The 26,536-nt window shown below is 36.9% G+C and overlaps 2 protein-coding genes across 5 annotated transcripts; both read right to left on the reverse strand.

The window, feature by feature from the left end:
- On the reverse strand, window positions 1–10,645 carry FITM1 (fat storage inducing transmembrane protein 1). 3 transcript variants are annotated; one of them, XM_072415080.1, is made up of 3 exons: window positions 10,508–10,645; window positions 8,237–8,379; window positions 1–3,658 (listed from the first exon to the last, which is right to left on the reverse strand). In XM_072415080.1, the coding sequence occupies exons 2-3, from the start codon at window positions 8,347–8,349 to the stop codon at window positions 3,040–3,042; spliced, it is 732 nt and encodes a 243-aa protein (XP_072271181.1). In that variant the 5' UTR covers window positions 8,350–8,379; window positions 10,508–10,645; the 3' UTR covers window positions 1–3,039. The 3 variants fall into 3 exon arrangements, with proteins under 3 accessions (XP_072271181.1, XP_072271182.1, XP_072271180.1); XM_072415081.1 differs by lacking the exon at window positions 8,237–8,379 and having other exon boundaries at window positions 10,508–10,639; XM_072415079.1 differs by lacking the exon at window positions 10,508–10,645 and having other exon boundaries at window positions 8,237–10,501.
- On the reverse strand, window positions 10,642–26,536 carry DCAF11 (DDB1 and CUL4 associated factor 11). 2 transcript variants are annotated; one of them, XM_072415078.1, is made up of 15 exons: window positions 26,378–26,536; window positions 24,286–24,425; window positions 22,337–22,464; window positions 21,674–21,792; window positions 19,747–19,802; window positions 19,527–19,627; window positions 18,627–18,773; window positions 16,853–16,907; window positions 16,466–16,534; window positions 16,163–16,220; window positions 15,637–15,822; window positions 15,211–15,364; window positions 14,839–14,991; window positions 12,874–12,980; window positions 10,642–11,087 (listed from the first exon to the last, which is right to left on the reverse strand). In XM_072415078.1, exons 2-15 carry the CDS (start codon window positions 24,318–24,320, stop codon window positions 10,971–10,973), a joined length of 1,485 nt encoding a protein of 494 aa, XP_072271179.1. In that variant the 5' UTR covers window positions 24,321–24,425; window positions 26,378–26,536; the 3' UTR covers window positions 10,642–10,970. The 2 variants fall into 2 exon arrangements, with proteins under 2 accessions (XP_072271179.1, XP_072271178.1); XM_072415077.1 differs by having other exon boundaries at window positions 24,263–24,425; window positions 26,378–26,535.

Raw genomic sequence — 26,536 nt, forward strand, 5'->3', positions numbered from 1 at the left:
TCGGGGGCCAAACTTTAAATTTATTTAAAAAATAGGAAGTAATTTCTTCCAATTAAATATAAAACATTTTTATATGGAAACCATATTCATTCAGTTCCCTCTCTCATAGTAACAGTATCAGTCATTGGGGAATTGAGCAGTTAACAGATATACGAGAGCATATGTCTATCTGTGCCCGATCCTTTGTATAAAACTTCAAACGGAGTAAGCTTTCTGTCAAATCCCTCACTCCGCGGTAGGGAGTATAGAAAATGTGCCATTGTCTTGCTCTCCAAAAACCTATAGGTTGCGTTTCCCCCAAAACAGCCAGGTCTGATATCTTTAACCATGAACCTCCAGCTAGCTGCTCCAGTCCCACCCATTGCTTAAAGGGACAGTTTCTTGCCCAATCAATCGCTCTAACCAAATGAGCAGCCCTGTAGTACCCAAACAGATTGGGGACCAGCAAACCACCTGCTGTCTTGGGGTAGAATAGTAGAGTGTGGTTTATTCTAGGTTTTCGGTCCCCCCCAGATAAACTGAAAAATAAATTTATTAATACTATTAAAAAAGGATTTTGGCAGGCAAATTGGTAGGGCCTGATATAAATATAAAAATCTTGGCAGGACATTCATTTTAATCACTTGAATTCTGCCGAACCAGGATAGAGTCAGGGATTTCCACTTCAATAGATCCTTTTATCTGTTGGAGAAGGGGTGAAAAATTCAAGGTAAAAGTTTCTGACAGATCCCTGCCTCACGCCTAGATATTTCAGTCCATCCCAGGCCTATTTAAATACCTCAGATTTACTATAATTGATCTTAAAATTAGAGAGGGAACCATAAAGGGCCAGCTCCTTCATAAGATTCGGGAGTGAAGTAACCAGGTTACAGAGTACAAAGAATAAATCATCCGCAAAGGTGGCAATTTTATGCATTCGTTTACCTACTTCTAGTCCTGTTATATCCGGGTTTGCCTGTATGTTTCTTAATAGGGGTTCAAAGAAAAAATTATGATTGGGGAGAGGAGGCAGCCCTGAGGGGTCCCATTCAATATGGGAAAGTACTGGGAGAGTGCCCCTAATAACTCCAATGGCCACGGACATGTGGGAATAAATGGATCTAATCCAAGCTAACATTTTCGGTCCCATCCCAATATGCATTAGGGTGTGGTCCATAAACAGCCAATCAACTCTATCAAATGCTTTCTCTGCATCTGTGGACAGCAGGAAACCATGTGAGGAGCGCATGAAAGCCAGCTGGATCCAATTGAGTGCCTTGATAGTATTGTACCTGGCTTCTCTAAGTGGCACAAAACCAACCTAATCAGTATGGATCAATTTATTCAGAACCGTCTGAAGTCTCAATGCCAGAATTTTAGTGAATAATTTTAGGTCCTGGTTGAGCAAAGATATGGGTCCTTAACTGGAGCAGCTGGCTGGGTCCTTCCCCTCCTTTGGGATCACCATATTATGAGTCGGGGTAGAATTCTCTCCCTTCTGAAATAGCATTAGAGGTGGTGCCCATATGAGGTACTAATGTCTCCTGGAACTTTTTGTAATAAGCCAAAGAAAAACCTTCAGGCCCTGGGGTTTTACCTGCCTCGCTATAGCTTTCAAGACCTCTTCGCTACTAATCGCAGCTTCCATTTCTTCAATCACACTGGATGGAAGTGAGGGCATCTTGGATTTAGTCAAATATTCCCTCACTGCTGTTTCTCTAGAGGCTATTGGGGATACAGGGGAGGAATCATCTATATTATATAACAGCATTTGGTACTTGTGAAACTCATCTGCAATGTCTCTGACTTAGTGTCCATTAGTGCCCCTATGGTCTACAATAAAAGAGACAAAGGTTCGCTCCCTTTGTCCCCTGGGGCCCTCGCTAAAGTGTGACTACCATATAACTTCCCATATTCATATTAGGATCTTCTACATTTTGCTAGGGTAGCTTTGGCTTTATTAGGCATACATGAATATTGTCAGGGGACCATTGTACACTCAGATTTTCACCTGAGCATAAGCACAACCTCAGGAGATGATTATCTGACGTGCAAAACTTTCCACAAGACTCCAGAAGATAAAAGTAATCTTCCTGAACTTATCACAACTGCAGTGTTCACCTGCGAGCATTATTGGCTCACAATTTGCTTATTATCTATAAGTCTCTTCAATCGGGCTTACAGATTTACTTTAATAAGAAAAAATATATCATATATCATATATATTTATCTAAATAGAACATTTTCTGTAATTGCACAAACTGTGAGGTATTTGCTTATATAAAAAAGTTAAATCTACTCATTCCATCAAATGCTATATTTTTCAGACAAATCAGAAAGGAAAGTAGGCTATGACATACCAGCAAAAACAGTTCTTCAGCAAGTGTTCATACTTCTGGTTTATACCAGGGAAAAGTATGGGTCATAGATACATTATGTTAAACAGTGCAAAATTATAGCTAATATAACAAATTAAACCAGTCGTGTAAGTGTCTCAAGTGTGCTTATCAGAATGTTATGCCTTCCTGTAACATTTCTGCAGATATATCCCACATTTGCAATACATGGTCCTAACAAACTAAATTATAACACTCAAATCCACTAAAATAAAATAAAATAAAATCTGTATAACTTTATCACAATGAGTAGAACATAGTGTGCTCACATTATCAATATTCTGAGTGTATCCATACACAACCCAAACAAAAACTTCTATCATTTAGCTTTAATATCAATTCAGTATTTTGCCAGTCATCATAAATGCCCATGCCAATGTTTTTTTTATTTTGAAACTTGAAACTGGAGTATCTTCTGGTAAGTCTGACTACTTTATAAGTCATGTATACATTTTTGATGGATAATGGTAATTCATTTGCTGTACCTTAAGCCTCAAACATCAATATTAAAAATATTAGTAGATAATAATTTCACTTCAAATAATTTGTATGAATGAATCCGAGAAACACAATTGTTTTACTTGAGAACTGCGTTCAAGCCAAGACCCAAAGAATCAGGCAAGTCATCAAGGTGAAATATTTCATATGAAATCTTAGATTTGCTTCATTCAAGTTTATTTTTGCTCGCTGTATATCTAGGAAACATTCCATGTCCAGGAGGCCCAGGAGAATAGTACCTGCGGTACCAGCCGCGATATGTTATGTACCATAACAAGGTTCCCATTGCAGCACCAACCACACTCTGTGAATAGTCAAGTGTATACAGTGCTGTGCACATCAAAAGCAAGTTGTAAAGTCCCAGAAGATTGGCATTTAGTAGGAAGACTAACCGCATGGCAGTTCCAGCTGGGTATCCTCTTCGCAGGTAGCGCACAAACACAGATAACTCTTCTGCCATTGACAGGCTGCAAAAGGTGAGTGTGAAGGTTTCCGGAGAAATATGATAACCCTGCCATTGATGCCCTTCAGCCTGGCAGTTTTGCCGAGTTTCCAGCCGATGCAGAAAGAGTGTTCCAGGTGGCATTGGTTGGCGACAGGAACCAGTCAAATCCTCCAAGAGATGGAAGAGGTAGGGAATGCATTGACAAAGGATCGAAGTTATTCCAAGCCTCATAAGGTGCTTGAGGCATAGCAGAGGACGACCAGTGGGAATCAAAGACACAAGCAGAACAAATCCAGACAGGAGAAGAAATGTCCATCCACAGGAACAGTGCACAAACTTCCTGTAGAAAGGAAGACAATGAGAAGTTAGGAAAAAAGCATATAGTACTTATTGATGCATAAGTCCAGGAAAAAAATGTATGTACATTGTAATATTTTATGAAATTTAGGTGCAAGTTACAAAACAAACTGGTTATATGAAACATTTTTAGGGCTGACCAGAGTTAGGAATAGCCTGCAAAGTTTTGAATGCTGTGTGACTGATGGGAAGAATTACCCTCAGTTCCAGTCTGATGAATGAGACAGGAAGTTTGCAGAATGTCTTCAATTGACAGCATAGACGTTTTTATTGCGTCTCACTTTCAACAAGGAAGTCTCTCTTAAAATCAGGTCTTAGTCAACAATAATAGTAATTACAACAAAAAATTTAATATTTTCCAACCATTCTCAAAGTATTCTATTCAATCTAATAATCAGGTAAAGTATGAGCTATTGAAACTATTATGAAGAATAAAACATGACAATAAGGTTAGATGCATCAGTGCATAAAATGTAAATTCTAGAGGATTTTTAAGTTTTCAGAATGAATATGCTCCCCACCTCTATCCTAAAGAGCAGTGGGCAGGCTGGCATGCATTAGATTTATGGATGAGATTGCCACCCAGTCATTCAAACTATCCTCAATACAGGGGTGTCAAACTTTGGCCCGCGAGGTCATTTTGTTTTTCTATAGACGCTTCTCGCGTCTATGGAACAGCTCTCTTATGTGGCTCCGCATTAGGCTGTTCCATAGACGCAAGTAATGCTGAGAATTGAAGTCCCAGCATCACTTGTCTTTCGTTTCTCTTCTGAGACTGGTCGCTATTCCTAGCTCCCAGCAGGAGAAATAAAATTACTCAGATCTGCAGGAAACAAAAAATAAAATACAAGGTAATCATTTGTGTGAAATGTGTGAAACCATCAAAAAAGATGTCACTGTTTTCTGTCTCTTTTGTAAATAACTTTCTTTTTCTTTTCTAACAAGAGTTTTGAAGATATCTGATATGAGCACAACTTAACTTATACATGTTTAACATTCATTGCATTATTTGGTGTCAATTGATTATTAACATTCATGCCATCTTTATTCAAATCTACTCAAGAACTGTAGCTAGGGGCCAATGAGTGCTTACATTGCATTGCCAAATATTTTCTTGTTCCAGATTGCATGTTAAGCAATACCTCTTTGTTTCCATATAAAAGTGTTTTATATTTAATTCGAATGAATTACTTCCTATTTTTTAAATAAATTTAATGTTTGGCCCTCAACTTAATTATAGGATTTTCAGTATCTGGACACAATTAACAAAATCATCCGGTCCATGCCATGTTATAATATTAGGTGAATGCAACCTCAAAAAACAACACATGACATATTACAACAGATCATCATTTATTCAACAAAGACTAAGTCAAAATGCAGAAGCAGTGTGTGAAAAAATAATTACACTCTTAGCACTTCTTTAGGAATTATGAGGGTAATAGGCAGTCAGGTGCTACTAATCAAATGCATATACACAGCATATCAGCACATATCATACAAACTGTGAAGCACAGTGGTGGGAGGGGTTATGATTTGGGCTTCTTTCGCGGTCACAGGAGGTAGATGCTTTGCAATAATTGAATTAACTATGAACTCCTTTGTATATCAAAGTATTGTAGAGTCAAAAGTGAGGCAGTCGGTCTGACATGCAGCAGGACAAAGATCCCAAAAACACCAACACACCTACAAGAACAGTTCAACAAAATGACTGAAAAAAAAAAAATTTGAGGTGTTGCAACCGCCCAGTTAAAGTCCAGACCTCAACCCATTCAAAAAGCTGTGGTGAGAGCTTAAGAGAGCTGTGCATACACAAATCTCTGCAATGAACTGAAGCTGCATTGTAAAGAAGAGTAGGCCAAGATTCCTCCTCAACAATGTGAGAGACTGAAGAAGTCAATGATTACATCAAGGTAATGCTGCTACAGGTGGTTCTACAAACTAATAAATGATAATGCTATAGAATCCTTGGTGTCCTAATTTACACTTGAGGTTAGATCTAAAAAATTTTAGAACCTGCTAAGGACCAAATATTTTTTTTAAAGTCCCGATATGTAAAACCATAGCAAGAGGGTGTACTTTCTTTTTCATACAGATGTATATAAAGCTTAGGCGTATTTAAACCTAAGAAAAAATAGCCACTAACCAGTCCTCATATCTAGTGGTTGTACGTGTTTGCTTTTCAAGCTTTTTTTTTTTTTTTTTTTTAAACCCTGTGAACATGCTAGCTACACATAGGGTAACACTAAACACTAACTGTACTGTATCTTTAGAGCTGAAGTGCTTTCATCCTAGGACAGACGTGTTAGGGCTCCAGAACACCACCTTATTGATCCTCTTGAGATCCTCTGAGTATAAATCTTCAGGTTTCAGGCCTATTTCAGAAGGATAATTAAAAAAAACCTAGAGAAGGGATCCAAACCACCCTGAAAGCTTTGAAATAGAGGGTTTTAGCCTGGCCTACTTTTTATTCCTAATTTGAGAAGAGTTTGAGAAGGTAAGCTTATGCAAAGATTCATTTTGCAAGGCATTTTACATAAAGAACTGGTCAAAAATTTGATGTCACAGACTGGTGGGCAGATATGCAAAATGTCAACAAGTCATTTTTGCTAAATCAGGCAATACTGGCTTATCATGGTCAAGGGTGTACTTACTTTTGTCAGTGCATCATATTTTTTGAGATTTTTGTTGAATTATTAGCAGCATACATTTTGAACTATATTCTGTTTCATGAAAAGTGCTTGTTTATTCATCCAAAAATTTGTCCGAAAATCGTCTCAGGGCTAGTATCAGACGAGACTATGGTGTGCATACAATGCTCATCTGATGTCATTCATGCTGGTGGATCCACAAACTACAAACGATCGCAATTCAAGTGATGGGAAGAGAGCGCAACAAGGTGCCGCTCTGTCTCCCCCCTCCATCGAACAGAACGACACTGTATGTATAGCGCTCGTTGATGCATCCTTCAGTCTTTTGTCATTGGAAAGGATCCTGAAAGATCCTTTTCAAAGACAATTGCTTAATGTGTGTAAGCAGCCTTACGGTAGGGTAGGGGTGAGTGAGTATTATGAATTGTATCCAGGGTACACATCTGCTTTTTGGCTTGTTACTATGTACACAACACATGCACTCCAATTAAGTGAACCACTGTACAAGCTCACTGAAATTTATTGTTAGGATTCACATGCACTTTAAAGTATTTTTATAGAACAGTGAATATAACTTTCACTAAACATTTATGGCAAATGAAACTTCCTGGTGCACAATGATTGATGCCTTGCCATGGAGAATATTTTATGAAAGTCACATGCTTTATAAATATGCCACTTTGAGTACAAAGCCACATTTTAAGTTACCAAGGGTATGATCAGTCTGGAAAGAGAATTGTTTGGGTTGGCAATATAACTTATACCTACAGCAATGCCTCTAGCTTCAAAATAGACATTGCTCCTTAACTGATGAAAGATTTGTCTGTCTCCGAACTTTCTTTTCTTCGAGGCAGCTATTATTTTATAGCTAAACATCTTCTTGAAATAAACTGAAAACGATCTTGTGTAGCAGTTCTCATAATTCCCTGTCTCAGTTTGTTTCAATTGCATTATCTGGGAGCCAGAAGACGGCTTGGCATTTAAATACAGAGCGATGGCTGGCAATATAAATAACCATGGTATGTGGAGTTGCAGAAAAGTAAGTCAGAGGATTGCTTGGTAAGTAAATACAGTTACAGCTCACTAAACGGTAGCATATGCACTTTACATAAATAGTGACTCTTTAGATGGTACTAGAGAAGATCTATTGCACAATAAAGTAGTTATCTGATGTTATATAATTCTGTCATGTACTTGTGTTATTACACCACACCATTTATATGAATGTTAGAAAAATGTACCCAGGGCTGCAGTCTGTTAGAAATAGCCAAATACATAAAACAGACATGCTTAGAGCTTGGCAATAGAGGTCATTGTACTTTTTGTTGTGTGAATTTAGTTTCAATTGATCATATAGCAAGCCTTGAGTCTAAAAAAAAAAAAAAAAAAAAAAAAAAAGGGATATTGGAGATATTGGGCCTGAAAAGGATACACTTTCATCAGTGAAGCTGGGTGATCAAGAAAACCTGGAATGGATCTGGTCCAGGATTCAAAATATTTGTTATCAAATAGCAAATGACTTTAAAGAATATAATTCCAGATTTGCTGGATCAGCCAGCTTCACTGTTGAAAGTGTATCCTTTCCAGCCTTGGAGAGCTTTCATAACTCAGGCCCAATGAGTGGAGACATTTACTTCCCCTATTGATCTGTCTGTCTGACACTGACATTTTTTTGTCTGCAGGATGGAAAATGAAAGCAGCCACTAGATTAATTGTGCTAGTCAAGGCGAGCCTTGTTTCTTTCCTTTGCCTTTTAGCCAACGTGTGTAAAAAAAAAATACCAGAATATTCCCATTTGTAACATGTTTTGTATCCTCAGCTATTTAATGTTCCAGATACTAACCAGTTGCTTTATTACTCCCCCACACACGTCACACATCAATGCATAAAAAAAATATAGATATACTCACACATTAAAGAAGTTGTTCGGGTTGGAGAAAATGCTGCGTGGATTACTAAGTCCATGGAGGAATGGGGTCAGACTGACCACTGCTGCCAGCCACAAGTGATACCCTCTTCTCATACACACACTGCCCAGTATGCGGGCACACAGCTGCGAGGAGATACATACCAAAGCACATGCACAATTTGTGAGTGCATTCATGTCAAAAGAGGCACCAAAGGTAGAAAGATGGAACGGTTGAGCACCGAGTATTATTGCTGTTTAGAAGTGGGGCAGGTAAAAAAGATTACAAAACTATAGGGAAAGTAGCTACATAAGTAATCTAAGCCAGACCACAGAACAGGGAAGCTGCAAATGACCATTCACATTACAAGCTCACTTTGGAGACATCAAGCAACAGGCACAAATCACACAAGCAGAGAACTACACTGATCAGGGACTTCTCCACAACAGCTGTTATCCTGCCCTTCACCCCCCCAAGAAGGACAGCATAAATCCCATCCCCCTATCAGCTGCTGAGTCCCTCACACATGACACCAGGACCTTGTCCATACACACTGTATAGAACATGAAACTTTTTCTTTAATGTAGAGGTAACACTGATGCTTTTTGGAAAGTACCAATTTTACTGTTACTTTGCCAACACGCCACACTATATTTGTCATACAAGGGAGGCTTTGTAGATGATTGAAGAATAATAACAGCCACAAATAAATATCACTGGAATACATATGTAATATTATAAATGTCTTAATTAACAAAGTTAACACACTGGGATAAGAATACATTTTGACGAGAAAAAAAAAAAATAAGATCTCTAATCGCATGGTGTGTTTGTCCACTAATATAACACACTGTATGTGCTATGTTAAAAAGTTTGATATTAATGTGATAAGTTTATGTTTCATTTGGGAAGTTTGAGTTCATAAGGTAGCAAAGGCAATAGCAAATGTAGCAATGGCAATAGCACCAGAACAGTTAGCACAAGTAGTGAATCTGACATTCACTGAAACATTCCCTGGTGAATGTCACTTTGATGTTACTGTTCTGTATTGATTACTACTGAATCACAAAAATACTAATTTAAGAAAACTTTGGAAAGGAAAATAAGGGCAATTTGTCATACTATCTAACTAGATTTTAATACTTGCAAGGTGAAGCTAAAATAGGAAATCTATTTAATTGCTATTATCAATCCGACATAATTAGTCTTTATTTTTTGTTTCACACTTAAAACAGAATTAAACTAAAAATAATAAAAAATAAATAAATAAATAAAAAAAATCACATCTTTAATTCTGCAGATCCCCCGATTGCTTTGGAGAAGTCCTCGACTGGGTCTCATGCCATCCTGGAATTCTCATTTATCCTGGCGCGGAGGAAAGTGGGCATCACCATCTTCTAGCTATGTCACCTAGTCACCTGCAGGCACGAGATTGGGTGACATAGCCTGCTGTAAAAAGGAAAAAAAGAGTGACGATCTCACTGCGCATGCGTGAAATTGACATCTCTTTCCCCTCAGTGAAGGAAAATGCCCCTTCTGGACATTCCTGAAATCAGGCATGAGCAGGAGCTCATCCCAGGATGCCTGATGTATGCGCTCCCATTCAGTCTTCATCGTCACGTTGATCAAAACAGAAAGGGGAGGTGCATCACTTTTGTTTTGTTAAAAAAAAGGTGCTGAAGTTTAAAACAAAAAAAAAAAACAATATTTTGACTTTATATAAAAAGGTTGTCTACCCTTTTATGTAAAGTAAAAATTTGAGTTTATGTCTGCTTTAAGATCCTTGGTGTTGATGCAGTTCAATGGAGTCCTGATAAAGAAAAATGTGGGTAAAAAAAAAAAAAAAAAACTGCAAAACCTTTGTTGTGTCTATTGATTTCTGAAAATACTTAGAGCTCTATTGATAAAACAGAGAATCTGACATTCACTTGTGGGAATCTTCTAGCTCCATGTGTTTCAATAGCAGTAATTGATTCCTAGCAAGGTACATATGAGGAAATGCCTTGAGGAATGCAAGAAAATCCCAGGTTCTAGATGTGCTAAGCTAATAGACATACAGGAAATTTATAGCTTTAATTGCAGCAAAAGGAGGCTTTGTAAAGTATTGACTTTGGGTGTTAATACCCACTGTATGTACACTTGTGATTATGGTTTTGTGTTAAATATTGTTTGTGTCACAAAGAAAAAAAATCCATTTTGATTCTAAGCTGCTATGCAGCAAAACATGGCAACAAATTTGCAAAAAAATCCAAGGAAATAAATGTAAACACTTACCTTATCAGAACCTCAGTACCGGGCCGATACTGAATCCTCATTAAAATCAATAAACAAAAAAAGAAAAACAAGTGACTACCATACAGATTCTCTACACAGTGACCACACATAATGCTATAAAAAAAGCCAATATATCAAACATTTTGGACATGTTTATTAAAGATATGGAAGTCAGGGACACAACAGATTCATTTAATTATTATCTCTTCTCCAAATGTCACCAACAGGTGCTGCTGTTGTGTCCTACCAAGAAACCACTTCACCAGATTTGTGATATCTGATACAAAAAGATTCACTCATTTACATGATCTTTGCAGTCATTTCAAATTACCAGTTTCTAAAAAACCCAAGATTCTCTATACAGTCACATTCATTACTACATACATGGACCCCACATTTTTAATTTAATGCTTTAATCATCTGCCTTCACATTCTCTAAAAGCATGTCGGTCAGGCCCGGAGGCTACCAGGAGCTGGAGCTGCTGGCGGGGCTGCAATCTGGGTCCAGTGGTGGGATGTGCAGGTCATCCTCATAAAACTCAGACTGCTGGTGTTCCCAGACACGAACGATCCCATCCCACTGCAAAGAAATCAATGTAAATATCACACAGGGATAAGAAAAGAAGCAAGGGGACATATCTAACATTCATGAAGGATATACATGACAGTGGAAACAAATACAAACAGCAATATTTATAAAGAATGTACATTTTAATTCTAAAAAATGCCTAAGGTTAAAGGACTACTCTCATTCTAGCCAAAAAACAAGTAAACATACAGCAAATAATACAGTAGCCATGCATTAAGATCACACTGGAACTACATTCAGCATCCAAATATTATTAGAGATGGAGGCCTCTATAAATTCTAGACCATTTTTATTAAAATAAATTAAGTGTGGTTTGATTGTGTTATTGGAAGGGCTATCAGTGCAGCTGGAAGTCTATTTCCAAAAGGTCTTAGCACAATATTTTTTTCCATATGAACACAATCTTTCAGAAAATTTACCACACCCACCTCAGCTCCCCAATTTAAACTTAGTTAATAATTCCTTGAGTATTTAGTTTGATGTATTCACAGACAAAATTGATTTGTAATGGAATGGATAGCCATTGTGTCTATGGTTATCATTAAATCTGTGCTAATTTAGGACTATAAATCTTGATAGAAATGTGCTGGATCCATAGGATTACCAATGTAACAATCTGCCAGTGTCATTTGTGTGTGCCATCGGTGCGTTTTTGTACCTTAAATTTGTAAAAACGCCATCTAGCCCTGCCCCTAAACCATTCACTGTCAGGGCTACTATGAGCACTCATGGAAGAAACATCATCTGCTAGAGTTAGTGTTCAGGAGCGCTTTCGTTTTTCCCAATGCCCGCCCCTGGGTCATGTGACCAACATATTATTAATTAATAATAATTGGCACCATCAGCATTTCCACAGGGAGAGGCTATGGAGAAGGCAGAATGTCATGAAGCAACAATCTTCTTCACAGTTAGCTCCTGTAGAAGAACCTGTACAGTATACAGTTCAGTGGGTTGAACAAAAAGATTGCAGAAAAATTGTCCACAGCAAAATCATTCACATACAAGCTCCCCCCCCCCCCCCAAATCAACTCCTGTCCTTTTATCTGTTATGTTATTATGAATTAAGCAAAGGAATTGCCCACACCGGCCCATGAAATAGCCTTTGAGTCAATTGTCCAATTATTTTTGGGCCCCTGAAATGAAGTGATTGTGTAAAAAAAGGCTTTAGTTCCTCAAATTTGTATGCAATCTTTTTGTTCAACCCACTGAATTGAAGCTGAAAGTCTACAGTTCAACTGCATCTGAGTTGTTTCATTCAAAATTATTGTGGTAATGTATAGAACCAAAATTAGAAAAAAAGTTGTCTCTGTCCAAATATATATGGACCTAACTGTATGTTCACACATTCACAATTTCTTCTTCCCAAGCAGCTCCTATCCCATTATGCAATACTGACCTGACTGATTGTTGATTTTTAATAGTGGATTTTTACAGCTGCTTTATTAGGATCAGAGCCACTTATGACAGCCAGTAGTTTAGAACAGTGGTCGCCAACCTTTTCGGACCGGCAGACCACTTAATGTATCGGCTCCGGATCGCCCATCTGCGGGGAACGAGGTGTCACTGAAAGGGGAAGAAATATCCCCTTTAGTGATGTCACGATGCCAGAACCCGCCCACTCTCCCCTCGCAGGTCTGAGCCTGTGATGGGAGAGTGGGCGGGTTGTGTCCAGAGAGGAGGTGGCGACCGCTGCTTTAGAACATCAGTGTGTAGACCTACTGCATGCCTTATAGGCCTCCAATACCCTATTTTCTTCTTTAATTTTATAATAACTTACAGAGCTGCTGATAAGCCTGGTGTCATATGGATGCCAGCTCACGTCACGCACACATGCCTTGTGGTTAGCCAATTTCTTTACTATCTGACCCGTTAACAAGTCGTATACTGTAGGAATAGAAAACAAAAGATGTATTAATGTCAGCACTTGCCTTCATCATTATAGCTGCATTCAATAAAAATAGCTATACCAAAGATTACAGAACATTGTTTAACCTCCCTAGAGGTAAACCCGAGTGTGACTCGAGGTAGAAAAAAAGTTGCTATAAGTGGTAACCCCGAGTCACACTCGGGGTAGGTAATCCTATAGGAGGTAATAGTAAATAGAGCCTTACCTGATCTGCGGGTGTCCCGCGTCGTCCATGGACGCAATCTCCGTCTTCTTCTCTCTTCTTCTGGCCGGCTTCTGCATCCGATGAGTCACTGGGGAGTTCCCGGTGACGTCGGTGCGTGTGTACGTTGCCGGCGGTGGGGGAAATTCAAAAATCCATTTGTATTGCATTCAATACAAAATAACTGTATTGAATGAAATACATTGGATTTCTACGTGTAAAAGCAGTACATTGTTTTCAAGTACATTTATTTTACAGTATATTTATATTAGTATAAGTATAATATGTATTTTTAAATAGATTGTTTAATTTATTCAATTTATTATTTTTAAATGATTTTGTGTTTCAAACTTTATTATAGTCATACTATTATGTTATACTGCAAAATAAATTTAATGAAAAACAATGTACTGCTTTTAGACATATAAAACCGGAAAGAAATTAACCGCTAGGGAGGTTAAAAAAAAAATGAAAAACATACCACAATATGTTTTCCACTCTGCCCTGTCCACAAAAAGGATAATTGCTTGGTTATCACGTTTGACCTTTTAGTTCCATACTTTTCCAGTTACTAAATAAACCTCCCCAGCGGTACCCCGAGTGTGACTCAGGGTGGAATCCACTTGCAAAAAAGCGGTAACTCCGAGTGTCACTTTATAAGCCCTTCTTACCTGTGCCCCGCACTCCAGCAGCACAATCAGGTAAACAATGAAAAAACAATGATAAATAGAGCCTTACCTGGTCTGCCGGCGTCCTTCTTCGCAATCCCCGTCCTCTCGCATCCTCTGAATCTGATGAGTCACCGGGGAGTTCCCGGTGACGTTGGTGCGTGTGGCCATTGCGTCGAGGAACATGGTGGGAATTTCAAATTACTTTGTTATGCATTCAATACAAAATAATTGTATTGAATGCAATACAGTGGATTTATATGTCTAAAAGCAGTACATTGTCTTTCATTAAAATGTATTTTTCAGTATAATATAATAGTATGAGTAGAATATTTATTTTTTTATTTTTGATTTCTTTAAAAGATTTTTTTTTATTTAGTTAATTATTATTTTGACATGATTTTGTGTTTTAAACTTTTTTATACTCATACCAATATATTAGTATATATATATTAATAATATATTGGTATAGCGTAAAATAATTTTTTATAAAAAACAATGTACCGTTCTTAGACATATAAATCCGGTCAGAAATGAACCGCTCAGGAGGTTAAAAAACAAATACAGAAAAATATGTCCAACTTTATACTGACTCTCCTGATTAGAATACTTGTTCCAATTCAATACCTTTAAAAGTATCAAAGCTAGAAGGTTAGCATATAAGCCAGGTAACGAGTATTTTCAGAAGGAGGTCTACAATGACACCAACCATACTTCTCCAGTCACAGGTTTATTAAAACAAACTTAACACTTTTTTTTTTCTTAACCACACATTGTTATTATTTCTAAAATCCACTACATAGGGTTAGCTGGCAAGGTAAAACTAAACAAAACACAGATATCTGCTGTCTTCATACATTGTGCAAGCAACTGAAATGCCAATACAAATGTAATCTGTGTGTCATTTTATCAGTCATCTATAGTACATACATGACAGACTATGGCGATAACAATGTATTTACTTACTGACAACTCGACCAGTAGAGCACCCGCTGTACACATACTGCTGACCAGTACTGTATGCAGGAGAGAAGCGACATCTGATCAAGGTGTGTAAAACCCCATGGCCACGGTAAGTCATCAGAGATGTGTCACCAGGAAGGCTTTTCTTCCTGAGAGCTGAAAAAAATATCAGTTATTATTACATTATTAAATATGAGCTATTCTCAATGAAAAAGCAGCACTTGTTTAGGGCCCTGACACAATAAATTGAGGATAGATTGTAACCATCTTCATATGGTTTATATTCATATATGTAACTCTGCTTTGTAAGAAATTTAACTGAACCTAACAAAAATATCTTCAGGGAATGTTTACCTGTACGTTGAATCGTCTTACCTCTTTTGGGTACCTGCTGCCACCTGTAATCCCAGTTTTGTTGTGTTACGGCTCTGCGTGAGGCCTCAAGTCCCTCAGATCCGGAAAACCGTCTGATATCCCACAATTTAATGCTCTGGTCTTTGGAATTAGAAAGAAGATACCGTGCATCCCCCTGTACATAAAATTTTGACAGTGAATTATTCAAAAAATTACCAGACAGATCATTACCAAAATACGCAATAAAGAAAACAGTATGACAGGAACATAGATTATGTTGGCAATGGATGGTATGGTGAATAATACTCTATCAAGGAGACAAAATTTACACGTGAAAAAGACATTGGATAAGATTGAACAGTAAAAATATTTTGAATATTACCAAAAAATGTTATATATTGACAAGGGACATAAAAAGGTGACATCAGAGAAATTGCCTTGTTTCACCTTGCTGTCAATAAAGGTGATCCCGTCCTGATGTCCAGCTAACACCCCGACTGGTTTGGGATCATCTTCGCGCATTGTGCGACGGTCCCACACTTTACACAGGGCATCATCACCTCCAGAATAAAGAATGTGGCAGCTGTCATCAGCAAATGCAACAGCATTCACATCATCTTCATGAGAGTCAATCTGGATAAAAAAGAGAGATAACTAGTGTCAATATTAAAAAGAAAATCTTACAAAAAGATGGCAAAAAAATATCACCAAACTTTGCAGTTATGACACTCCTATTAAGGCTATTAGATAGAAAGAAATTACTATCCTCAATATCAGTCACCAAGTCACCAACGCTCAACTGAGTTATCCAATAAAAATGATTCATGATTTTGTACTTAAGAGACACATATTGTACATAAGCAAGCTGTGTGTGATAGTAGTCTAGGCTGAATTCTCAGTTCACAACAGGAAAGAGAGAATCCTGTGCTACAAATAATGCTGCAGATAGAGGAATGACCAAGGAAGCTTATACCTTTAGTGTTCGACGATTTTGTTCTCGGTCATACACATACACACATCCATCATTGGCTCTGTGAAGAAAGTGCACAGATACTGTTGATGACCAAATATAACCTACAAGCATTGCACCATCTTTGTTATTTATGAAAAAAGCCTTTTTTCCAAAAATTCATTATAGTTCACATAGAATGACTCACAGGGGAACATTTATTTCATTATTTATGCAAATAGCCTCCTAATCTAAATGTATTATATGTGTAGGTGTATTTATTTGTCATTAAATTTTTAATGTCATGCCTCTCAAATAACTACTTACCCACCAAGTACTTCCCGCCCATCGCAAGACACAGTAAGAGAGAAAATAGCAAAACGTCGCTCTGAGGGACTATGGGTAAAAAATAAAAAACTTGTAAAATTAAAGTATCATTTTCAAGAACCATAAAAGTGTGAACTATACATTCAATATCTCAAAATGTTAAGGAAGTCTGCACTGAGAGAAACGTAAAGGTTGACATTGCCTACCTCATTGTGGAAATGCTAGATGTCGGGCTGCCATGATGTTCCACTGACTGTACATTTTTTGAATTAGTAACACAAATGCATTGAAAATACAGGCAGCCAGGAAACTAGTATTTTTGTGAACAAGTTAGTCAATGGCAGCCCCTATTTTTCTTTCATTGCAGGTTTCCTTTATAGTAATTACCAGAGATTCAGTGCAGTGTGCGACTCCGGCTCACCATATATATTGCAGATATGAACTAAAATGAGATGAAAAGGTACATCATTAACATAAATAGGTGGCATGTACAATTGCAGGGCGTAAAAACCACAGCAGTGTTACAGTCAAACTTAGCAACGAATACATTTATATACCGAGGATTTTAGTTCTTATCAGTATGTTTGCAGCATTTGCTAAACATAGGAAGTATGAGGACATCTGTGTATATGCTAGGATCTGGCATATTAGCTATAGAAAAATGTGTCAAACAAAAAGCAAAAGCAGCTTCCACACCAAAAAAACCCTTAAGGCAAGGCTGATGTATGAACAGAATTTTACACTACAGTCACACATATGTAGCACATGCAGACACGGGACTGTAGGAAAAAACTCTGAACACCATTTGTTTTGTTGCAAATGACAGCAAATAGAAACATGACAGAGTTATCTAATATGATTTCCTATAAGAAATTATGCTTTTTATATTTCATGCTTTTGCATTTGTGAAAAGTACTAATAGTTTTTTAATATCTGCCTCAAGGGGGCAATGCAAAGGCAAACAAAATTACAGTAACATTTTGAAAAATACTTTACAAATAAAATCACCATCACTCTTAAACCTAATACATTCTAAAGAGTAGCTTAGATAAAATTACTGCTGTAACGAATATCTTTAAAGCCCAATTAAACTTACAATTTATAATTGGATCAAAACATTTGAAGTGCAAGGTCTAGCAGTTTGTTGTCTTTGCAAAGGAGCCATAGAAAAGCCTTTCCTTGCAGATAAGTATTTCCTTTTCCATGTGGAAGCAGTGATCTCTTTAACCTCTTAGGCGGTTCATTTCTGTCCGTTTTCTTTTTTTTTTATTAAGTAATATACTCATACTAATACATTATACTGTAAAATACGTTTTCATGAAAGACAACAGTCACACTCGGGTTTTCCGCTCAGGGGGTTAAAGGCATCTTCCTTCCCTTCTTTGGCCCTGATTTATTAAAGCTCTCGAAGGCTGGAGAGGATACATGAAAATTTATTTTACAGTATAATAGTATGAATAAAATATTGAAACACAAAATCATGTCAAAATATTAAATTTTTTTTTTGAAATAATATACTCATACTATAATAATTTACTGTAAAATAAGTTTTCATAAAAGACAACAGTCACACTCGGGGTTACTGCTCAGGGGGTTAAAGGCTTCTTCCTTTCCTTCTTTGAGCCTGATTTATTAAAGTTCTCGAAGGCTGGAGAGGATACACTTTCATCAATGAAGCTGGATGATACAGCAAACCTGAAACGGATCTGGTCCAGGATTCAAAACATTTGCTAACAAATAGCACATTACTTTTAGTAAATCCATTCCAGGTTTGCTGGATCACCCAGCTTCACCGATGAAAGAGTATCCTTTCCAGTCTTAGAGAGCTTTAATAATTCAAGGCCTTTGAGTCAGAACTAGAGCTCTCCATCATTCTGGCAGAGGACAGGTATGTTAAGAATATAGCTGCTTTCAAAAGAAAAAACATAGAATGTGTTTGGCTGGTTTAAACCATCCAAAATATACTAATATAAATGTTTAGATATGGTTTATTATTTGAAATACATTTTATTTTAGGAAACAACACAGCTAATTAGGGGTTTTATTATATTTACTGTCTCAATACCATGATATAAAACGTGAATTTTCATGTTCTCCATACAACTTAATTATTCAGGCTAATTTCCAAGGAAAGATAAAAGAGATCATTGTATATACTGACTGTAGTCAGACCAGCTAGAGTACAAGAAGTGTTCTCCGTCTGGAGTAAAAGCCACATCAAGCACGCTCCAACCCACATCACGAGCCCTCACAGTCCGGAATTTCTTGAAAGCGCCATACCGACAGTCATAGAGACGAATATTTTGATCTAAGACAAAACAAGAAAATTAAAGCTACGTGGGGAGTGGTAGAACACTGATAAGGGAGAAGTAAAATCTTACTAAAAAAAGGTGTTGCAATAGTACTAATATACTAATTTACCTTGCTCATAAATCATTTTAGTCTAAAGGTGCTTTCATATCTTTCTCCCACAAATAAGCACAGGGATTTCCACTTAAATCTACTTATCTAAACTACTGACAGAAAATAATACTGCAAGTTGTTCATTAATGCTTTTTTCCCCAGAACATTTAAAACAGGCATAAGCCTTCTGCAAAGCAACAGACCCAGGAAATATGTTGCAGAGGTTGGGCAGGCAGGATTGGGTTAGAAATAAGCATTTAGTATTAACAAAAGAAAGGCCCTTCAAATGCCCTGCATTAGTCCAAGCTATATATGTTCCACCATAGTTCTGCAAATTTTCTAGTTATTCATTGTCTCTAGGATCATTTATCATTTCATTTGCAGTGACAGAATTCTTTAATAATATTGTGTAGTCATGTAGACACTTACTACAGTAATCCTACAGTATTAAATCAGATTTTGGCTGTCATTTTTTCACAAGCTCAGAAAGTTAAAAAAAAAATCAGAAAGTATACAATATACATGCAAAGCTGCCAAATTGTTACATTAGGTTTTGCAAAGCAAAGTGAGGAGGAAAAAATAATCATCAAGAAGTCAATAAAGTTTGAACTGTCTAAAAATCTTTTAATAATACAGTAAAATGGAAGAAACAATATACCCTGGCAAGCCGACATAAAGATTGCACCATCTTGAGAATATACCCCACAAAATGCCTTCTGGGAGTATGAATCTGTGGCAGACACATTGTTTGGCAGAAAACTGCAATAAGAGAGTTAAGAGTCAAAAGGGCTGCCGTACTTGTGACCTAGATACACAGCAATGTATTTCTCTTCACATCAACTAGAATGTGCTTAAAGTTTATTACGAATAACACTCACTTTGATGTCATACGGCAGCGTTCTCCATGGGAAAAACCACATCCTCCTCGCACTCTCTGAATGAAAAGACAACAAAAGAAAGAATGCTGTTCAGACATTAGAATGTAATCTGAATCCTTACCAATCAGAACAAATGCAGACAGAGTTATGATTATTTTATTATATTTATTGGTGGTAGATTTATATCCAACTTGGGGAAGATACTTGCTGACACCAAATGGAATAAAAGAACTGCATCTTGGAGCTCACAGAATTGTCAGCTCATACATTTCTTTTAGCATTGTGCAGCTTGGGTTTTGATGTATATATTTACCAAGACTGATTTATTGCCTTGGAACCAGACTGATTAAAGACATCCACCCTGGTACACTATGCACTAGGTTATATATACACCTCTTCCAGGCAAAGATGAGTAGTCAGTAGAGTCCCCTGTAGTACACCTCTAATGTGGCAAGCTATTTAAAATTCAATAAAAAAGAGCTTTTAAAGTGGCGCATGAATGATTTAACCTCCTAGGCGTTTCACTGATGTCTTGATTTCTACCAAAAGCAGTACACTGTTTTTCATGACATTTTTTTTTTAAATTGTAGACCTGTAACTCACCGAAATATGTCCAAACAAGGGTCTAGTAGATATCCTGAATATAATAAAGTTTGAAACACGCAATCATGTAAAAAAAAAAAAAAACTTTCATAATAAAACTAAATAAAAAATACAAAAATCAGCTTAAACAAGAATGCATAAATAAATCACAAATACTAAAAACAGTAAAAATGCAATATTTCGGTATACTGTATAGTACTAAATTTTTCTAAAACACCTCCCTAGTGTGGCAAATTTTAAAACAGAGTCACATAACTATAGACAAAACCACATTAATATATTTTGTATTCGTTTGTATTGGATTGGATACAGGAGTTTGTATTGAATCCAATACAAAATATTTGAATTTCCCATTACGACCTCCGTCGACGGGCGCATGCACTGACATCATCAGGAAATACAGAGGGACGCGAAGCTGAGCCTTCTAATTCTTTCCGTACTTCCATGCAAAAAGCGTTACATTTTTTACATGGAAATTTATTTTAGATTGTAGGCTATAATTCTTAGACATAACTTATCCAAATATGTCAAAAATGTTATTAAAATATTAAAAATATTAAAAAAAAAATAGTGTACAATGTAATGTAACTGTACAGTAGCTTATATAATACAATTATATATATATTATATAAAGATTTCTTTGTATTGGACTCAATACAGCTTTTTTGTATTGAATCCAATACAAAATTATTTGAATTTCCCGCCCCAACGCATGCACCGACGTCACCGGGAAACCCCGGAGATCGTCACTGCACACGCAGGGAGAAGACAGAAGAGGACAGACGTCTCCAGAGGAGCTGCGGGGACAAGGTAAGTGTTTTTTTTCAGTTGTAATCCGATTGTCATACAATGTTGTATGACAATCAGATTGCACTGTAACGCTTGTTTCTATTTGTAAACGCTTTCAGCAAGTTTTCTTACCCCTAACCCCTTTTCTTACCCCTTTCAGTGGGACTAGTTTCAAGGTTAGCCTTTGAGATTTTACATATTGTAGTAATACGGTTTATACAGAATTTACAATTTTGTATCGAAGTGACACAAAGCCATAAGATGCCCCCATTGTAGACAATCTTAAAAAGAGGAGATAAAACAATAATGTTTGTTTTTGTTGTATTTTGAGTCTTTCCAGAAGATGGTCAGCAATGTGTGCAATAGGAAAATATAATATAAAATAGTCAAGCACCTCAGTTTACTTCAGTAAAAATTCTACTTAGAGATGGGTGTGAACAAGACAGTGGCTTATGTAAAGTTCATGGGAGGTAAAACATAAATGTAATAGATGTGTTTATGACAACATAAATCTGTTACAAAGTAAACAGCTTACCTTTAAGATTTGTCGGGTAATATTCTGCTCTGTGCGTGCACCTAATTTTCCTGTAGCTAGCAAAACCTGGGTTCTAATCTGGCTCTGATCCAGTACAGCAGTGTCAGGAGCTGAATCAACTACAGTAGGTGGCAAAAAAGCAGGAAAAATGAACAAAATATTTACAAAGCCAAAAATTAAAGCAATGTGACAAAACATACAAAGACTATATTTAAATAAAACAATTGAAAAAAATATTTTCTACAAAAAGTATGTAATAACAATTTCCTATTGATCAAAACAGCAACACTGCTCCTTGAAGATAGTCAAAGGATCTATAATTCTATGTTAGTTTTGTCATCCAATGCAGCCAGGTCACCAAATGCAGAAGCACAAGAACATTGGGTAAAATCATACTCCAGGCAAAGATGTTGAACATTAATAAGTCACCTAAACTTATGTGGGGTGCAGTCAAAGTTGTGTAACAAATTTGTGCTAATAAGTATGCAAGTTTTTTTTTTTTTATTTGACACTCAACTGCTAAATTAAAAAATATGAGGTTTAGGGACCGGGGACAAGAATGGATACCTACAATTGCACCTGCTGAAAAAGCTTTCTATTAGATGAAATGGTGCTGAATGATGACAGAATAGTTCTAAGGATTCAGAAAAAAAAATCACTCACCAGGGGGGTTGTAGCGATCTCCCAAGCATCCCTCCCAAGCACTGTCATTGTCATCATCAGAATCCGATAAGGACTGTATGAGATGTACACTTGCTGGAACACCTCCCTGAACTAGCCGCACATGCCCTCTGAGGATACACAGAAAGGAGACAATTAATCAGCTAAAATATCGCAACTTCAACTTCACTTCCAACAGGGGAAGGGTGTTTTGAATAAGAAAGGTTTGTGGTAAATGGAATGCCATTTGGATGTCACTGAGCTGCATGTTTGGTTTTCTGGAATGCTTATAGTTGCTCTCAATGTAAGTGTTATGTGCACAATTAAAATTGTGTTTATTTAGGTGGTGGCCCATGAATAGGACTAAGTGATAAGTGCAGAGTGTAATTGTGACTTGTTAAAGAAAGTACTGTGCATAGGGTCCTATGACAAAACATGATGTGCATTTGATGTCTGCCTTTATGAAAATGACAGTGCTGAGCCCTTTACTAAACAGTCTATACAAAACAGCTTTGTAATTACATTCTCTAGACATGTTAGACTATTAAAGGGAAATATATGGGCTATAGGGCATTTCTTTTGGTTTTATATTTTGTTTAAACTATTTTACACTGCTGTGTTTCATTTAGTCCTGTGTAAAAACTCAGTTTAAGCTGCAGACCTCGGTAAGCAACAGGCAGCTCTGTATGGTGGTCTAGCATAGCCCCGGAGTGTCCGCAATACAGCACTGTAATCAATAGGGAGGGTGCTATGCAGCACGCAGAGAAGTTTGAAAATAATAATAAAATAAAAAGCTTTCATGCAGCCTGATGTTATTGGACTAATTATTTTTAAAGAACAATTGGGTCTAAACAACATATTGGGCCTGATTTATTAAAGCTCTCCAAAGCTGGAGAGAATGCACTTTCTTCAGTTAAGTGGAGTGATCCAGCAAACCTGGAATGGATTTCTTCAAAGTTATTTGCTAACAAATGTTTTGAATCTTGGACCAGATCTATTTCAGGTTTGCTGGATCACCTAGTTTTACTGAAGAAAGTATTTTCTGATAGGATTTTTTTATGATTAGCTCAACATTTATACTTGTTATACAACTAAACTCAGGCCGGTGCCCTTCCTTATCAGTTCACTTTCCAATCAGAAGATTACCCTACGCTCAATAAACTAAAAGAGAGGCAGGAATGACTTTACAGCTGATAATTTCAGCATGTATATACGTCAAATATGACCTAGCTTTTTCATTCTGCTGAATGATTTCAAGCATGTAATGTCCATGACGCCCTTCTAACACAGCAAATCTTACACAAGATTAGTTTAAAACAACTGTAGCTATCCAGATTTCAACATATATGCTTATAATCTCTTATCAGAAAACACCTTTCCCTTTTGTTTGGTTTCAAATTCAATATGTGGAAGAATGTTATAAGTGTTACACAAAGTTTATTAAACAATTTTAATTCAAGCCAGCATTTTAGGGTGGCATTCTGCTGTAAATCTCATGATCAAAAATTTAATGTCAGTTATTTTTGGCTATTCTAAAAGCTTATTCTAAATACTACCTGCTCCAAAATTACCTTATAACAACTATGTAAAAACTACAGTATTTAACACTGTAATTAAGATAATTGAATGTTCTATTTGAATAAAAGCTAATATTGATAAATTAAATTCATTCTAAAGTTTAGATTTTTATATCATGAAGGGTTTGCCCATTTTGCCTGTTCACTCATTGCTGAACAGGAAAAAATGGCAGACTTGAATAAGTGTGTTGCATTGGTGGAGAAATAGACAAATATCAGTCTGAAAAGCATTTGTGAGCGAGGCACAATGTTGATGACCTGAGGCGATGTCAAAGAGTCTCCGGTATTGAAAAACAAATGAAGATGTGTTTTTTCTGGAATGTAACAGATGCCATGTAGGGTGTGTTGTTACCTGCGCAGAAGATACGCCAGTACCTGCGCCAGGTCAACGTTCTCCTCATCATCATCATCCTGAAGTCCACCACGAGATCTGGAATTGTTGTGGGAGCCTTCTGGAGAATCTCCTGAAGCTTCTCCTGCGTTGCTACTACTGCGGGTTCCCATTCTCCATTACACTTTGAAAAGCAAAAAAAGAAAAAAAAATGCATTTTTCCCTAAAATGAAATACAACATTAGAACGTAATAATCAGGGTGAATGGACTTTTGTAAAGTGCTGCGTAATATGTCAGCGCTATATAAATACTATGTAATAATATTAATCTATAAAATGGAGAAATAATTGCAAGTACCGTATGATTTAACCTAAAAGCTCCTCATCTGGTCAACATCAAAGAAAATCCGCAGCAATCGAGGCCTTTTTTATATGAATAAGGATCTTTTAAACTGGGAAATACTATTAGTAATTTTACAACAGCTCCATAGTTTTGATCTTGTCTACACTGAATACAGTATAAAGACTGATAATATTGCTATTGCTACTGATATTGATCAACACATTTCTTCTAAAAAGAACAGCTGTCTTAACACAGAAAATGTAAATATCACATCAACTTTATAAAAGATTAAAAGTTAGAATATGGATGGGAAATTATCATGTGATTTTTATTAATGGATGCTTTGGTTTCCTATCACATGCCACTGAACAGCAGATTACCCGGTAAAACAAGAAGACATAAGCAATATGAACAAATCCAGGAATTCCAAGCACCCTTCTTATTCTGCCTTTTAGTTTCTCATGCTATGATAGTTGTATTATGAACCCAAATACACTGCAATTATTTATTTACTGTATGCAGACATGCGAGTCTATCCATGCATTGCTCATTCAACAATCCAAGGTGCACATCTAACGGGGGGAGTGATACTGGTGATACTGATGTTGCCATTGTATATTTACACTTTCTAGATGTATACCACACACCTCTAACCTGTGGCAGGTATAAATGTCAGCTTAACTCTCATTATCAGTTTCACCCTTTTGACTTTTTGTATTATAACTTGTGGGCTTACAGAAAACAAAAAAGGCACACAATGAATTAGACAAAATGGACATTGTATACAAAAAGAAAAATTTTACCCAGATAACATGCAGGCATAAACATAGCTTCCCATTTTAGTAAGCTATGTACGGTTTTAGAGTTCTTCTCTGCATAGCCTATTGATCATGTCACTGGGTCCAAGAATAATGAATGTAATGAAAACAGAAATACTTGATTTAAAATATATATTGGCATGTTTATGGGACAGGGGGAAACAAGAAAAAATATAAACAGAATAAACTTTAATGGCTATAGGGACTGTTTTCTTTCAACTCTAAAAACAAAACAAAAAAAAACACATTAAACAACACACTGTGGTAAATGCAATTTGCTATAACTCTTTTCAAAAATTAAAGTTGGACCTCTACCAGAATGGTTGAAACATTACCCTCCCTTGCTGAAAACACAACTCTGCGCCTCGCTCCAGTGATCCTTGCATTACATAAGGCTATGAAGATAAGGCACAGGGGCCCAGAGATCATGTGATTACTGACTATGATGGCCGATAGGGGGCAGTATTTTACCAATACCGGTATGTGAGCCCTTCTATTGCCCCTCATCCCAGCAAGGCTTATAACTTTATGAGATCAATGTAACTGCACACGTCATACACACCAGCCTACATTATATAAAAGAGCTGCCATCTTATATAACAGTAATAAGAAATATTTACCATTGCTAGTAAAATATCACAGGACCTGACAATATCCTATGTTCACATACAGACATCAGGCTGCATATCACTGACAGAGCCCAACAGCCATGACAATGTTATGTAACCCAGCACCGCATTGTCTACCTATAATGCCACACGAATTGTCAGACTTTATCCATTCTGCCCACATTGCATGCCCCATATACCAATAACACAAAGGTGACAGCGCGGCACAGTGACATTACGTAAGTGTATACAATGTGACATTCCTATATTCAGCGACAGCTACTATCCGCACACCCCTCAGCACCCTCACACACAGGAGGAGCACAGGGCCCCCACCAGCACACAATACACACAATTATATACCTACACAAACAATGTTTACAGCGCTTCACACTTCGCTCCCAGCTTCCGCTTCCCGGACTTTACATGTGACTAATGTCTGGTTGGCTGACAGGTCGCAAGAGTTCAGCAGCGCTTTCTTTGATTGGGTGGCGAATGTCCCGCCCTCTTGTTTACTAAGTAGCTG

The sequence above is a fragment of the Pyxicephalus adspersus genome, chromosome 6 (assembly GCF_032062135.1).
Source record: "Pyxicephalus adspersus chromosome 6, UCB_Pads_2.0, whole genome shotgun sequence".
Lineage (NCBI taxonomy): Eukaryota > Metazoa > Chordata > Amphibia > Anura > Pyxicephalidae > Pyxicephalus > Pyxicephalus adspersus.